The 17,735-nt window shown below is 40.0% G+C and overlaps 1 protein-coding gene across 1 annotated transcript in view; it reads right to left on the bottom strand.

The window, feature by feature from the left end:
- APBB2 (amyloid beta (A4) precursor protein-binding, family B, member 2) overlaps positions 1-17,735 on the bottom strand; it is a 76,774-nt gene that overhangs the window by 37,019 nt on the left and 22,020 nt on the right. Inside the window, exons 6-7 of the mRNA XM_008935004.1 lie at positions 7,768-7,914; positions 2,953-3,080 (exon numbers count right to left, since the gene is read on the bottom strand). Coding sequence (XP_008933252.1) covers positions 2,953-3,080; positions 7,768-7,914 — 275 coding nt within the window. The remainder of the gene's footprint in view (positions 1-2,952; positions 3,081-7,767; positions 7,915-17,735) is intronic.

The raw sequence follows: 17,735 nt of genomic DNA on the forward strand, positions 1-17,735 counted from the left end.
CACAAAATCACCACACAGCCCAAGTCAACAAAATGATGAAGCCTTTGCTTATCACAGACCTATTAAAAAAGAACCTCAGGTTAACAGGTCAGGATAATAGTATATGGAGAGAGTGATTACAGCCTCCTGGAAGACGTTTCTGCCTGAGGTGAATACGCAGACACAGCCTTAGATGAAATTTCCATCAGCAGATCTCTTATTTCATCAATCTTTCATTACGGCACAGCTTAGAAAATCATCTGGTCAGGTGTCATTAGAAAACCTTTTCATCTTTCAAAGCAAAATCTTCACAAATAAAATACTACAAGTGAAGCAGAGTTAAAAAGAAGGGCCTGCAGATGATTGTGGTGTTCAAATAGCTTAAAGTAGAGGAAAATACACATTTCTACAATATTTTAAAATCAAAACACTGCCTTTTACAACAAGTTCAATATTTTTTATTGCACAGGCTTGTGGACCAGGAGATGTAGCTAATTAATAAAGTCCACGTGCAACAACTTCTGGAAGAGCTTCATCCCAGCAACTGGGATTTCATCAGCTTCCTGGACAATTAATCCACCGAAGCAGCCATGCAATCCCCTCACTTCTCCCTCATGATGGCAAACTCATAACAATTGGGGAAAGTTGCTTTTGCAATCAGTGAATGGCTTTGGTTTTTCTCACCTCAGGACAAACAGGCAATCGCACCAGGATGAACCCAAGGACTGCATGCTAATATAAACATAAAAAGAAATGCAGTGCAATTTCCAGCTCAACAATAAGGTTTTCTCAGCTTGGGTTCTCCTGTCACCCAATGCTTTTTTCTTTCGTGTGTTAGTGTTTCTTCAGCAGATGTTGTACCACTTATGTTACCCTTCAAAGCATGTTGCCTGTTAGTGAACCTCTCTACACCCAAAAACCGTCATACATCTGAAGACTCAGTCACAAGTTTGTTCTTTATACTTGTCTTTTGGGTCTTCTGCTACTTTACATCGGAGGCAGTCTGAGTTTAATTACAAATCATGGCTACACTGTTTTTCCTACAATCTTATTTTTTTCAAATAGGTCAATAAAACATTAAACAAATGGAATTTGAAAGAGTGTGCTCCAGTCCTTAAAGTCATACTGGACACAAAATTTCTGTAGAAGCATCCATCAAAATTCTTATGAAGGGCTAAAAATAGGAAAGTTCTGAAATCAACAACCTGTGCACTCACAACCTTTCCCACCAACTCCTGTCCTATTAATGGGACATATTAACCTAAGAGAGTTTGCTGTTGGCTCCCACCCCTAGACACACTTCACCAAAAGCTTACAAATGTTCTTGGTGCCATATGACTGAAAAAGGTACATTTCTCTTAAATTTCCCATTTCAACACTGACGTTTCTATGATCAGTTCTGTCTTTAGGAGAGGCAGGTACCCAGCGTGTGACTCATTATCTTATTTTATAAACAACATAATAGAATATTTTATTTCCCAAAGAAATGTAAATATTTGAAAAACAAATAGGTGCATAACAGTAAGTACATAAACGGTAAGTGCATTTAAAAAAAAATAAATTAAAAAGGTAAAGCTGGCTTCCTTTACCCTGTAAAGCTGCATCACATTTGCATACCCTTACAATGCTCTATTTATTTTCCTGACCAAAGCAAGCTACTACAAAATCTGACTTGAAGGGAAACGTGCAATGCACTAATTTTCTGAGGGAAACAAAGCACTGTAATGGTTTATTCATAAGAAGTTAAAACCTTTTTACTTCCCAGCATTTCAAACTGAGTTTGCCCCTTTTACCTATCTCAAACATCTACACCAATGGAAGTGAAAAAACAGAAAAGAGACCCAACCATCAGTCATTTACAGAAGCAAAAAAATTAGAAAGATGGAATTGGGTCATTGTGCCTTTTGGAAATGTAGCCAGAGATAATCAGAAACTCTGAGAGGGATAAAAGTTTCAGAAATCTTACCTGGGAAATATTTTTCAGGTCCAAAATGACATTTCCCATCAAAAGTCAGAGAAAAAAAAACCCCAACCCTTACTACTGCATACATCTCAATAATAAAACATGGACACTAAACACAGCAGCTCATTAGCATTATTCAGTCCCTACTACCTGTGTGCCAGGATGAGTGTTGTCCAAAGATCCTGGAATTACTCAGTGTGAATGCCAACATTTTTGATACATCAAAATGCTCAAGGGGACAGAGACAGCTCACCATTCCACTCTAGAGAAGTCACTTTCATAGACCTGTTCCCACGGCAATGTCACATGACAAAGAAGGATGCTACCAAAGGAAGACCAGTCAGGAAGGAAAGCTGAGGAAAGACTGGCTCCAGGAACACCTGGAAGGCCTTTAGCAAACACTCATGATTGTTCCCTGTATCGAGGAAGAACTTCAGCTCACAGGCAGTCAGGTTTCAGGGACTAACCTCAGTGTTCTGCAACACTCTTAGGAATTAGACCATGATCAGAACCATCACTCTCCCCTCAATCCAGCTTTTTTCTCCACCAAATCAATTAACTCGAGGAAGTGGAAACACATGGATACAGTCAGAAGGCAAGCAGCACATTTAACTTGGACCAGCAGGAAGACATGCTTTCATGTAGCCAGGAGAAACATATTACAGGAGATATTTGAAAATATGGTTTTATATAAGAAAGTATTATATATACCTGAAGCAAAATGTTGTGTGTGCAGTTTTATGCACACCTGGCTGAACTAATCTGAAAGGCTTGCTCAATACAGGTTTAACAAAACAGCGTGTAAGTGATAAAGTACAAAAAGCAGAGATTTTAAAAAGCAACACCAGCAAGAAAAAGAAGAATTTACCCATCCTCTCATAGCCCCTGGGATGCAATTACTCAATCAAATGAATAGGTTTGATGCCTAACTTGCTCCGAGTGTATGTGTGCTCTGTATCAGCAGACAGAAATAGCTGAAGGCAGGAGGGAGAAGGGGAGTGGAGACTCACCGGCCGTTGTCACGCCCCACGCCCCAGACTCTGATGCTCACAATAGGCTGTGAGTGAAGAACTGTGCGGTCCATGGGGTCAATCAGGTTCAGCATGTCATTTTCCAGTATAAGGTACATGTCTTTGCCCTGCAACTCCAGAGAAAGTACAGTTACACAGTACACCCCCGCTCATGGGATCAAGGTGCTGCAGCTGTGCTCTTTAGATCTGCATCCTCTTAAATTACTCAAAGTTTCAGCTTGTTCCAAGAGCAACTGAAAATAAGTTCATTTACTTCTGGTGTGAAAAAGAGCTAAGACAGTAACTTGCTACTATTATTTTTAAACAATTCCAACCACAAAAAGGTTTGATGTCTTTTAACTGCAACTGTTTGACTCATTCAACCCCAAGCTACTGAGTTTTTCAACAAATTATGTGTTTATTCTTTCTCAAGCAAATTCTTCCAGTCTTAATAGTCTTAATAAAATTGTCTTAATAGTAAAGGTTCACATCAAAACCTGTACTCTTAAGGCAGAGTTTCTTCCTTCACACAATGTGCTTTGTTTCCATATGACCAAGGGGGTCATGGGAACAGACAGCAATTTGTACATATCAAAGGATTTATAGGATACTCTTTGAAGAATGATTAATTAAAGGGGAAAACCTAGCACTAACACATGAATGTGAATTCTGCCAGCGACTGCAGAATCCTGGAGCCAGGATTTCTCCCTAATTCTTCTGGCATGTAAGAACAAAGAGAATGCTTTTTCCCCCTTAGAGGAAACAAATTTAGAGGCATTTTCCTTTTGATGCTAATTTGCAAATGCTAATCTTTCTCCTATGGTTAGGATTTGCAAAAGGTTTGCTGCCTCTTCCACCACACCTCTCTTGTAGCTCTCTTCTCAGAAGCTGTACACCTACTCTGCAGACCGTAGGATTCCATGGAAATGATCATGGACCTACTGCCAAGAGGTTAAGACAAGCTCCTGCTGATAACTGTAAGAAAAAGGTGTGAGCTATCACCTAAATACAGAGTAATTTGTTTCCTCTCCCTTGTGCCAGAATCTATAAATGAACACAAAGAATGGAATGGGTCTGACTTCCTACTGACAAATGTCTCAAAAATAACCCTTTTCTTCACCTCGGTGACACAGAAACCCTCTTCCAACTTGGTTACAGTGGCTCAAGTCTTAATGGCATGTAATGTTGTATCTGTGTAAGACACAAGTTCATGTTACCCTGGGAGAGCCTGCTTCCAGTGTTCCCAGGCTAGGCAGCAAGAGGCAGGCACTGCTAATCACCTCTTCCACCCTCCAAAAGAAGAGGGAATGGGACACAGATTCACAGGGCAGCTGTGGCACAGAGCTGGCACTGCAAGCACCAAGAGGAGTGTGGGAGAGGAAGGGGACACAGGCTGGTGGATGTGATGCCAGCAGAAGGACACTCTGCCCGAGGGAAAAAGGAGAGTTGTGGCTAAGCTGCAAGGCTGGATATACAGGCTGCTCCTAGAGAAGCAGATGTAGCTGGGGTACCCATGCATGTAAACGGGGCGAAGCAGCAGTACTGAGCTGCTTGTGGCCTACAGAAAAAGGAACATGGGAAATACAACACCAAAGCCAGGATGACAATGGAAGCCAAACCAAAAACAGAGCCATCACAGAGAAAAAGGGCTAGAAACCTGCTTGTGGTGAGAAGCAGTAAAAAGACTGAGTGAAGAATGTTACCAAGTATCACAAAGATTGCTTTTTGAACCTATTTTCTAGCTGTATATTTGTTCCAGAAGGAAATTGTTATAAGAAGGTAAAATCTATTCATCATGCAAAATACACCAGGATTAGAGTAATAAAACTGAATCCAAATTAGCTGGAAAAGATTGGAGAACGGGCAGATAAGCAACATAAGTCACATGAAATTATCCTTGTAGCACTCAAGGGATAGCTTGGCTGCAGCCAGAAGCAATCTATTTTGCTAAGTTTTGCTGCCTTACTATACAAAACCTATTTTAGAGATGAAAACACTTCATAGGATAAGAAGAAATTATTTAGACAGACTGGTAGCTTGAAAATAGGTGTCAATGTCTCAGTCTGCCAAAGAGGGGCAGAGGCCTGATGGTCCAAGATGAAGAAAACTCTCACAGGAAGAGCCACGCAGAGAAAGTGAATGTAGGGATGGGAAGGCTCAATTCCAGCAGTCTTTCAGAGAGGTGTTCCATAGGTCCATGGCAACAACTTATCTTTCTCATGCAAGTGATTTTGTAAGGTACAGGAAAATAATGCAAATGGCAAAGTATAGAATGGTAAAGTAGCAATGCAAACAGATGAGTCGTTTTATTTCTTACATTTTACAGAACCATGGAAGTTAGAAATTTACAGAGAGTTTCTTTTGGAGGGGAGTAGATGGCATAAAACCCCACATTAAAGCAAAGCTTCTGTAAAGTCAGGGTTTTACCCCACGTGTGTGGGTTTTGTGTTTTGCCTTTTTTTTTTTTTTTAAAAAAAAAAAAACACATTAAAACTCAGGGATGGTCCTAATCCAAATTTAACTTTCACAGCATTCTAGCTAATATAAATCTTTAGGCAATGTCAAAACCTCCCTCTGCAGTCATAAGTTCTAGCTTCATAATAGATTCATGCTGTGTCTGCTCTATCTGATATGCCAGTGATATGGCCACTTTTTTCACAGTCTTCTCTAAAACATGCCTCTTCCAATTACTCTTACAGCACAACATTGCCAGCAGAAAAATGGGGTTGTAATGATTTCTTTTAAAATCAAGAAGACAATTTGCTTCAGGGGCCACCTATTCAAACACAGTTTCTCTATTGTTCTCTCAAGCTGATTTTTTTAAAATTTTTTTGTGAATAGCATTCTTAATTAAAACTTACATTCCAGAAGACCAAAAGTTTTCACCAGTTTGGCTTGCAAACCTGCAATGGTTTCCAGCAGAGAACAATGGGATTGACAGAGAGAAATGTCCTAACAGCAGGCCAAAAGGAAATGGCCTCAAGTAGCACCAGGGGAGGTTTAGGTTGGATACCAGGAAAAATTTCTTGGCAGAAGTGGTTGTCAAACACTGGAACAGACTGGCCAGGGAAGTGGTGAAGTCACCATCCTTGGAGGAATTTAAAAGACGTGCAGATGTAGCGCTGAGGGACATGGTTTAGTGGTGACCTGGCAGTGCTGGGTTAATGGCTCAACCAAAATGATTCTATGAAATATGGAAAAATGTGAACATCAGCTCTTGAACCAAAAGAAAGCACATGACTTCAACATAAATGTTATATTTTAAGTTAATCAAAGTTCTGTCATGTGAAACATGGATGGGATTACATGCATGTAAAGAGAGTGGAGTTCTTCCTCTCCTGGGGTCAGCAGTAAGTCCGAAGTCCGTGAGTGACACATCGCCAATTGCTTGTCTAGCTATATTAACTAATAAAACTGCTCCCTGAAGTAAGAAGAAGGGAGACTAGTATACTCTTGTTCATTTATACATACAATAGAAATTTAACATAAAAAGAACCTTGTCTGAAATGACCTTAAATAGATAGGGCATGCTAACTAGGTCATTTGAAACAATACTTTCATTTTTAAACAGATGCTTTCTTCCAGGTGCTCCTCTGAAGCGTCTCTGCACTACAGTGGTCATAGCCAGGGTACTGGACACAAACCTTAGACTGTAACAATAACCTGGGAGACTGAAGGATATTCTTCCTAAAATTTTTATTCTAACAGACAAGTCTTTCTTTTAATTCCTCTCCTGTTTAGCAGTGCTGTTTCTCCTAGATCACACAAGTATCAGTGAAGGTAGCAACATTCATTCTTATGGCAGTTTTGCTTTCAGATCTTGTGCAGTAAATCCACACTAGTGTAACCATCCTGAAAACAGGTCAGGAGAGAGGTAGAGAATAAGATTTGGCTGAAGTTTAAATTATTCCATAATCAATCAAATAACAAAGATGGTTTTCTGTGATCTTGTCTCATACATCTTCTGTATATCCCACCACTGTAATCCCTGGCTTTCCTTTCTTCGTTTCACTTACTGATCCCTCCACACCTCCCACCTCTTCCTCTGCCCCCAGCACATCTCTTTTCCACACCACAATACCTCTGACTTCCTTCACATTTCTCCCTGTGCTGCCACAGTGTTATCCTGTCATTGCTGCTGATTCAGAATGAAGCAGGGAACATGTACAGTGTGATTGGTGAAGGTGTACTGACCCATCACCAAACCAAAAAACCAGAGCTGGGATCTCTGCTTTTCCCTCACTTCATGGGAATTTGGCATCCTTCAAAATAGGATGACACTGGTGGACAGATTTGAGAGTTACTGGAGAAGAACCAGCAGACAGACTGATGACATAAAATTAATTTCCTTCTGAAACACTGATAAAATAATAATCTTAAAATAAGCCATCTGTCCATCAGTCTCAATCTTCTCATAGATTTCAGAAGCATGTGTGAGACCAATCTAGGCTTCTTTGAAACCCTTTTGTCACTGGGAAATGTGTGAAAATGATGCTTCAATCACTGCCCTAGATCCTCTGGTCAGCAGTAAGACTTCCATTGATTTCAACAGTTTGTCCCAGCACTGTTGCACAGGTCTGCACTAGTGCAAGCGTAAACACAAAGATGAGATCTTTGCGGCACTTGCTGTCCTGAAAAGTTTGGGACAACACTGCCAAAACATTCCTTGAACCCTTTTATATTTTCTGGTAGTGCCAGCTGGGATAGGGAAATCCCAAACACAGAGCACAGATATATCTGACTACAGAGCTGATCTTTCAAGATGTTTTCTGACGAGAGAGATGTTCTAAGAGGAGAAGTTCATCCCATTCTTACCTCTCCCCAAATGCCGACAGTGTCTCTGATGTCATTTTTACAGTAAGAGAGTTGTCTGATGCAATTGTTCACAGCAACACTGCTTTTTCCAGGAGCAAGATCATCTTCTGCCATTTCTACCCAGCCCAGAGATCGCACAGCAAAGCACTGAAAAGAAACCAGAAAAAAGCTGAACATGTATCAGAGCACACAACATGCTGCTGTATCCTGCTATGGAAATCTTGCCATGAAGCAGAAACTAGTCAGTCAAGATCCTCAGCTAGAAAAGGAACAAAATCAGGGCCTTGAAGACAAGCTTATGCTCAAAGACAAATAAACATAATTGGAGAACTGCAAACTAAAAACATTTGAAAGAAAAAATAAGAATAAATGCCTTTCCAGGAAAGGTATCTGTGGTGGTAACAGCAAAGCTTCACAATAAAATACTTTCGTGGATATAACAGAGGAAATGAGGGAGCAGTACAAATAGTTAGACACAACAAACACAGAGAAATAAAGGAAAAAGCACAAGTACAGATACAGTAGAGTTGAAATTTTAGCTACTATCTAGAGCTCTAATTGAAAAGAAAAAAAAATAATATTGGATTACATCTGATGTGAGATTCACACTCACAGTATATCTCACTGTCTGGCTTTTAACCAGATTTTTTTTTTGTGCATGTGTATTACAGCAATCATTTCTACAGCAAGTTTAACAGAAGTAACAAACAATAAAACTCAAATCACTAACAAAAAGATAAGCTATCATAACAGTAAAGCAGGCTTTTTCTGGAAGAAATTTGAAATGACCTTTAAAATAAAACAATCTAATACAATTTTTTAGCAGAAGGATGTTTAGCCAACCAGAATACTCAGTTGGCAGAACAAGCCGAGGCGACATTACTTTGCACATATGGTGCTTTTTGCAAACAAAACAAAATGGGAGAAATTGAAAGGCATCATCTCTACCCTACATTTACTAGGGCAGAGAATAAAAAAAACTTTAATTCTGAAAAAATGTCGCACTCTTCAGATTGTATGGTAGATGAAATATAGACCTCACACTAAATCGATGAGAGTTTGTCTATAAGACCAAGACTTCCTCCAGAGAACATGATGGGTATCTCATTCTCAAATTGCAATGCACGGCCAGAGAAGGATGTACAACAGACCTACTGATGTACCTTCCTAACAGGCATGCTAAACATTTATGATGGTCCCTAAAGGTTCAGCATTAATAACTCCTGAATGTCCCCACACCAAATTCCTACTTTCTTCTAGGTATTTAATATGGTCAAAGAGCACAGACCACCACTAAACGCTCTCAAATCAAACCTCACCCCATCTCTGAGCTTGCTTTGCCTGTGATCCTTTGCTCGAGTCAGTGATTAGATAACTCCACCAGCACTGGCGTGAAGTTGTACTCCATTCTCATACCCAAATCCTCCTTGCTAGTCATGATGTCTGCTGCACAGTTAGGGATTTGGCAGGCACAAGTTCCAGAAGTAGAATTGAGACTATTTACAATTAATAACTGAAAACCTGCTATTGTATATCACATCTTTCACCTCAAGCCTCCCTTTGCCAAGATGGATCAAATACGAGATGTCAGTTAGTATTCAGTCTTTGGTACCCTGCTTGCTTCGCTGTTACTCATACGTTTCTTCAGAAATGTTGCGCTGTCCTGATGTGATACATTGTTCTGGCAAACTGACTTGTAATTGTTTCAGTCAACCCAGTTCCCTGTTAGGCAGTCAGGCAATTTCGACCTGGCAAAGAGCAACATCCATTGCCCAGCGCTGCCTTGTGCCACAGCGCTTCCTTTGCTGTCAGCAGCATCCCACAGGTCTCAGAAAGGCAGGCAATGGTCCTGGGAGCTGCCTGAAGGAAGCTGGCACTGGTGACCACTGGGAGCCTGCTGCCTCCAGCAGGACCCTGCCCGCACGGGCACGCAGCCCAGAAGCAACAATAGCAGGTCCATACTGGAGTTACCAATAAATCCTTCCTCTTGAGAAGTAGTAAATAAATCAGAATTCAAAAGCTGACACTAAATATTCATTTGGCACCTTCTAAAAACTGCTGTGAAGTCAGTGAGTAGATCAAGCTCACGCACCATCACTGGTGTGCCATGTGGGAACCACTGTCCTCAAAAAAAGACTCAAACACCAAGGTATTTTAAATATGCATAACACATCAACTTTGGCAAACTATTGGGGAATAAAATTCACCAATGACTAAAAAGATTAATGAGTTTCTCCCTCTTTCCCTTTAAAATTTTTCTTCTTCTTCAGCCTTCTTTCAGCTTGCAGAGTGCACTCATCCAGCCTGCTCTGCCAAGCAGGAAACCCAGCCTAAGAACCTCCCTCTCACACCTCTGGTACCTACTCCAGGAGTCACTAAATGATGCATCTCATCTAAGGCATTCGGCAGAAAATGTACTCTGCAAATTGGGTTAAACCCTTTCGTGAGCATGGGTAAAATACTGAAGTCTCTCACGCCTCCAGATTTTTTTTGTGAATGCTTTTTTTATCGCTTTTCAAACAAGGAAACCAGCATGTAAATTCTTCTGCGCTGCCATTTCGTGACCCAGCTCTGCTGGGAACTGACAAAAGCACTGCCTGTCAGAGTTTAAAGGGAGGTGAAGGAGAAGGTGGAAGACGAAACAAAAGAGGGAGTCACCACTCAAGGGTGTTCCTCACTTCAAGGCTAGCTGAAATACTGACGTATCAATTTTTTACCAATTATTAAGGTCACCTAATCTCAAGACAGCAGAATTGGTTTCGGCATATCAGGTGCTCACGAATCTTGCTGAAAGTGCTGCAATGCCCGTTGGGATATTAAATATTTACCTTTGCAAGCTTTTAAAATACAGATTTTTACTGTGCCACAAGAAAGGGGTTTTACAAGTATTTCAATATTACATAATAATGAATAACAGAATACTAGCAGAGAGAAACATTTTCTAGATCATTGTTTCCTCATTATTCTTCATATCTCAACATTTGAATTTTGTTAGCTGCTTTCCAAACACAGAGATAAATATAGTCCTTGCAGAGAGCAGACTATATCTTAAGAAGGCAAAAAAATGGTGAAAGATAAGCAGTTCAAGTTGACAGCAGGCCCTTAACAGTAAAGAAGGTAATTTTTTTTTTTCCCCCCCATCCTTGGCAATTTTTATTTTATGTTTTTAACTCTCCAGTGATATATCTCTTTCCATTTCCAGCCTCCTGTCATGACAGTAGAGCAAACTGAATGGGAGGTACTCCCCTCCATGTGAAGGGCTTGGCTTCCTTCCCTGCTTCCATTAGCTAAAGGTGCTTCCAGGTTTGGTGTGTTTTACAAGAAGCCGTTACCATAACCCAAATGCTTCCCATAAATAAAATGCTTCAGAACATCATCAAATCAAACCGATTTCCTGAAGACTGACTGCAAGCAAAAAAACTCTCAATAAAACCCAGAAAGACTCAACACCCCACTCACAAGGCAATGCAAGTACCTGAGTACACATACATAAGAAATATTATTTTGCTCAAAATACACTTGAAGACTAGAAATCTTCAATTTCTTGGTTGGCTCTTAACTGAATACACATGCTGATGTGACACAGAAGTGATGGCAGACCTCCATACAGATTTCAGCATTAGAAAAGAAGAGGTCTCAGGGTAACATGGGATACCACAGTTCATTTACCATCAGTGTGACAGAAGTGTGTATATACACATACACACACACAACCCCCCCCCTCTATGGGGTGGGGAGAGGGATGCAAGTGTGTTCATGCACACCTGCATATCTCTCTCTCTGCATATTGCCAACAACTTATTATGGAAGATCCACTTCATGTTTTATTGTTGGTGGGTTTTCCTTCACTTAATTATTTGACTCAGAGGTTCTCTTTAAAACAAAAAGAGCTCAAAACCCAGAAGAAACAAACCACCTACTGTCTCCAATCAGGTATGACCTAATTCTTCAACCAGGGCTAGCCGAGTTAGTCACGGCAGCAGAACCACTTAGTTTTCTAGCACACTAACACAGCATTGTGGTGCCCCAGCTCCCATCAGTGATACTTCCTAGCCAAGAGACAAAGTGCCTCCTTCAGCCTGAAAGACCTTTGTTAATGCTTGCTCTTTCCTCCTGGGACTAACATCTAGAGTTAAAACAAGCCAAGCTGAAAACCAGAGTGCAGCTCTCCTTGGCTAAGTGTCTGTGAGCTCAGTTTAACAGACATTCCTGGCAATACCAGCTGGTTAAGCACTTCTACTCAAACCTCACAGATAATTACTTGCAAATCATAATTACTAGTCCATCATAATTTCTAAGTAAACCAGATGCCAACTTTTGGTTTACAGTTGTCTACCTAATTTCTTTTATCTTTTAGAGAATAAACAAATAACACTTGCATCATGTTATACATTACTGCTATGAACTTACAAAATAAAATCTTATAGTTTTCTGTGCTTTGGTCAGGCACTCTGAATTATCTTAACATCAAAACTCTAAAAAGGATGGTTTAAATAACTATAACTGAAAAAAAGATAAATGAAACATGATTTTCCTGTCTGCTTGTCCCCAGACTCTTTCCAAGGGCTGGCAAAGAAGAACAGGTTTGAAGAAAAACAAATTCAATAAATACAGCAGAATGAAAGATTTAGGAATTGTATACTGTATTTGGATGACTGCTGTTTGGGATTGGGAAGATCAAAGATACTAACATGAACACAGCATGTCTGAGAGAAGTGACTGAAAAAATGTTACTTAAACCATGGTATGTCAATAATTTTTACTTTCATCTCAACTTCACATTTCCTGCTAGGCTACCCAGGACATCATGCAAAGAAAATACACAGGGAAAACGGTCATCTTGTCACACACTGCCCCATGAAGACAAAAACCCTACAGGTATCATGGCTCAGTTTCACAGTTCTGGGGAACGTATGTTCTCATGGCTGCAAATCCAATTAGTGTTTCAGAGTTAATGATCTGTAGTCAAAGAATCAAACTCATAAATGTTGTGACCCAAACTCTTTAAAACTTTAAAAAAACTTTAAAGCTTTAAAACTCCCTCACAATGCAGTTCTGATCCAAAACATCACCTCAAGCTGGGGAGCTTTAGGTCTGAAGAAATGAACCATGGATCACACTTCCACACTTTTTCATTGCAAAACCTTCACCAAGGGGTAGGATTCTGCTCTGCAGCAGCTTTTCCAAGAGGAACTCTGGAAGTAGCTTAGAAGGAATGCAGAACCATGACAAATACCTGTACCTCAGAGTATGCCATACTTTAGCTGTTGCCTCATGTAGTGCTAAGCACCTACCTGCAACAAAAATAAAAACAATCAAGTAAACCAAAGCAGACACAATTCCCTACTAGACAGGGGATGAGATCAATCACACTACTGATAATAGAGTGGTATTGGAAACAGAATAAATCGTAAGGGCATGGCTAGAAAATCTCCCATTACAGGCAGAAAATGGATTAGAACAGCTTTGAGAACAACAAACTGATGTACATTACAAAACCACAGACTGGCTGTTTTTCAGATCACACAGCTGTTGGTAGCCATTATTAACATCTATATTACAGTATGTTTGCCTTGATGATTTAAAATCTCTGCTACTAATTTCTTTACTTCTTGGCCTACAGGATTTGGTTTTGAGCAGTTTCCCTTTGTTTCTCTTGATGTTTTTCCTTTTTAAAGGTTGTATCTGTCTGCAGACATACATAAATCATTATAGTGTTTAATAAGGCCTTTCATCACAGACCACTGAGCAGGCTTGTGCCTGAGACACAGCATGTAGGTCACATAATTAACTGTTTCTTATGCAGTCAACACAATATTGGGAATCCCACTTATATTTTCTTTTAACAGTTTTAAAATAAAACAAACTACCATATTATTTTATGCTTTGGACAATCAAGTATCATAAAATGTAGCCACTCTATTCTAAGAAAGAAGCATGCTCCAGTATATCTGCCTGCTACATGTCATGAAAGCTTGCATTGATTCCAGATGAAAATACTGGAGATGATCAAAGCTAAACTGAGTAACAAAAGAATAAAGAGATTTTACACAATTAGTGAACAAGCAAAAACTTCTTAACTGACATGAATAGACTGCAACGCATCCATTTTTCTCTGAGAAATACTGAAAGTTGTCACAAAAATTGTTAATTTCAAAAATCCAAAATGCAGAATCAAAAACACACTAAAAAGATTTTTCAACATTTTGAGCTTTCTGTTGCAGTTCATGTTGCATTATTTGAATTGCAGAAAATGTGCATGCAATACAAAAATAAGCACACACATTCAGGTCACAAGGGAATTCAGAAATCCACTAATAATTGCTATTTCAAGCAGATGATTATAAACTAAATGCCTACGGAACAACAACTTTACAAATACTGTATAATAACATTTATAATAAATTACTTCTCTAGAGCAGGTCAAAAGTGATTATTCTCCTCTCAGTCCCTTACCCATTCTCCAAGACAGTACAGTCTCATTTTTTCCAGACCTGCAGACTCCAACATGTAGGATGACAAAAGTCCCTCTCTTGTTTTGATTTTAATATTCCTGTATCAGTGGTTCCTGTTGGCTCACAGCCAGAGGTCAAATCTGCTCTATCAAGCAAGAAAATGCTGCAGGACCACTGTGCTGATTCAAGACTAATTCCTTAGTCTTTACTGCATTTCTGAATCATGCAGAACAATCCAGCCCAATGAGCCAAAAATATACTGGATGCTACTATTCTCTACTAATACCCTTTTGCTATGTGTAGTTCTGAAGAAACTAAAATCACTGTATTTTTTTCTTCATTCATAGAACCACTATGGTTGGAAAGGACTTCCAGGACCATCAAGTCCAACCTTCACCCCAACATTTCCCTATCCACTAGACCATAGCCTTGAGTGCTACATCCACTCGTTCTTTTAACACCTCCAAGGATGGTGACTCCACCAGCTCCCTGGGCAGCCCGTTCCAGTGCCTCACCACTCTTTCAGTGAAGAAATTCTTCCTAATATCCAACTGAAACCTCTCCTGGTGCAAGTTGAAGCCATTTCCTCTCCTCCTATTCTTCTCAGAAAAGAACAGGGTTTGATTTCAGTTGGTTTGTGGATACCTTGGCTTCACACCCTAAAGGGATGGGCTTATGGACTTTGTTTTGAGTGAAGGGTGTTTTGGGTTTCATTTTAATGCAGTGAAATAAAAACCATGCTTCCTCAGTGAAGACAAGTCAGCTATACTTTTCACCAGAATTTAATAAAGGATGAAAATCGCAATGGTGTTCAAATTAGGGTCCAGCTTGCAGAACAACCGAACTGTTAGGGCAACTCAAGCAGGTTTCATTATTCTGCAGCACAGAAAAATGACCCAAACACACAGAGATATGCTTTGTCAGTAAAGACAATCTCTGCAGGAGCTTACAGGGCATGAAAGAATGCGTGCATTCATTTCTTAAAAACTAATGCTCTGCACTTGTTAACTTTAACCTTAAAAGTTGTCTTTTCCTGATGAGGGCTCTTCCACAGGCTGATAGATGTAGGTGGTTCTAATGCAGCCAGCAGCACTTTATTTAGCAGTGGTGCTTAATTTCAAAGGTAATATACATGATATCCAACTTAAAACAAAACAACCACATAAAAAACTTTTAGGTGAACTCTCAACCCGACCAAATCAATAGAGAAAAACCTTCCATCTTCACTAGAGTCAGGATTTCATGTCTCTTTAGAACCAACGTTGTTAAGAGTAATTTTTTTTTGCAGAAATTATGTTTACAACAGGGTCCCAAGTCAATGAAGTTAAACCACTGTTAATAGATTTACACTCTGAAAAAGACTCAAATAAACATGAATCCTGAGTCCATAAACGTGGAAGGCCTCCCACATTTGAGGACTCTTAGTGTCACACTGCTTCCCTGCGGCACCACGGAGCGATCGACTTCAAGCACATGGAATATGCACACCTGTGTAGGAGCAAAATGGCATTATAATGTACTGCATGTTTCATGTTTTTAAATCTCTTAAGAGATAAATACTACCTCCCACTCCCTTTTCTCTTTGATGAAATGCAGGAAATCTTGGTAAGGAAGACCTGTTTTTTGAAAGTGAAACTTAGAGCTAGAACTAATACAAAAATAAATACATGCTGGTAGACTTAACTAAATATTGCTGTCATTTAACGCAATGCTCCATTTTAACTGATTTTTAAATTAACTCCCTTCATAAATGTACCTTGCAGCAGGTCCACAATGGACAAGCTTGTATCACGCTGTTTTCAAACTGTGTATGTACAATATATAACATACAGAAATATATATATTTATATATACAAGCATACACACAAATACACACTCTGTGCTTTCTCCACTAAAACCTGTGCCATGAAATGGTAAACTTTTTGTGACACTGCAGACTAGAACAAGCTGTTTCCCTGAGCAGTCCTAAACTGGCAAGCTAATGTAAATAACTGGAGAGAAATATGAAAATATAATCTGATCAGTTCATTTTGTAGCAGCAAGATGATGAAAAGACACTCAAGAGGCAGTTTATGACCAACAGGCCATTCTAAAGCTGGAGCTGACAGCAGCTACATGTTGTTTTAGAGGTAAAACAGTTGGTCTCCAGAGGGGAGTACAAAGGGCTGCAAGCTGTGACTACCTCTGCAGTGTATCAGGAAAGATGCTGGTGAGCTACTGAGGAGCTCTGCCAGCAATACCAGTAGAGGCTGAACTAAACTGGGAGCTGCCCACATACCAAATCCATCGGTCTGCAAAATGGCAACAGGAGCTTTTTGCCCATGGGACATGAGTAGGATGAAGACTGCTTCTTCCCTGGTTTCTGTTCACCCCTGAGGGCTCCTTCATCAGTCATACACAAAAGTACTGCTGACCCAGAAAGTTTACTGTGCTGCACCACAAAACAGTGAACAAATTGTGATTAAAACCAATTAAAACCAAGAAACATTAAAATATTAGGAAGCGCAGATTCTTCCAAGAAAAAAACCCACATCCCTTAGAGCAGCAGCTAGGTTTTTCTCTCGTTCTGCTCAATAACCATGTCAGTTAAATGGCTGTATACAGCAAGATCTGACCCCAGCCACAAAACACTGCACTGTGCATCTCCACAAGAAACAGTACTGAAGATGACATTGGTGCTTAAACCAAGTGAAGCAATAGAAACTCTTCCACAGGCACCACTGGAATAAACAGCACCATTGAAAAGAAAATTTTAAAAATCAGTTATATACATGTTTTCTCAAACATGGTCAGCACTTCTTGGTAGAGTAGCTACAATTTTAACAGCACTGATTCACTTTGGAAATGGCTTCCCAACACTTAGAGGCCATGGTAGCACATTTGCTGCCCCACGGCTGCAATTTTGGAGGAAGGGCACATTTGCTCCAGCATCGCCTCACTCAGCTGGCAGCCAGAGAAGCTACCTGTCATGGGGAAGAAGTCACCAGTGGGCACCTGAATTGCCCAGGCAACCTGGCCAGGCATGGCACCCTCAAGGCAGTAATTGCTCCAAGGGAAAAGTGTGACCCATACAGCTCCCATCTGCATCATTCATCTTCCTGTAACATAACTGCTGTGTTCTTACCACTCCAACAGCAATTCCTGGTCAACAGACCTGTGGTATACAAAAGTCACTGTCAATACTGGAACTTTATAGACCAAGAAGAGATTTTGACTTGATTTGAAAAATCAGTGTTCCCAAGATTTATCTTCTCTTTTCCCAATCCTGTAGAAATCCAGCAGCCCAATGCAATTGTCCACCTATCTTAATAAAGCAAGTACTGATAATGCTCCCAAATTCAAGACATAATTCTTGCATGGCAAACACAAAAATGAATGGTAAATTTTAAGGCAGTTTCCACTCATTCTCTGTCACATGAGGAATGGCTTTGGGGTGTATTTCTCTAAGGAAGGCTACTGAAAGTAAAATCTCTCCCTCTACATCTCTCCTGCTGTTCAGTCACCCACGTCCTG

This window comes from Merops nubicus, unplaced genomic scaffold (genome assembly GCF_000691845.1).
Source record: "Merops nubicus isolate BGI_N331 unplaced genomic scaffold, ASM69184v1 scaffold23482, whole genome shotgun sequence".
Taxonomy (NCBI): Eukaryota; Metazoa; Chordata; class Aves; order Coraciiformes; family Meropidae; genus Merops; species Merops nubicus.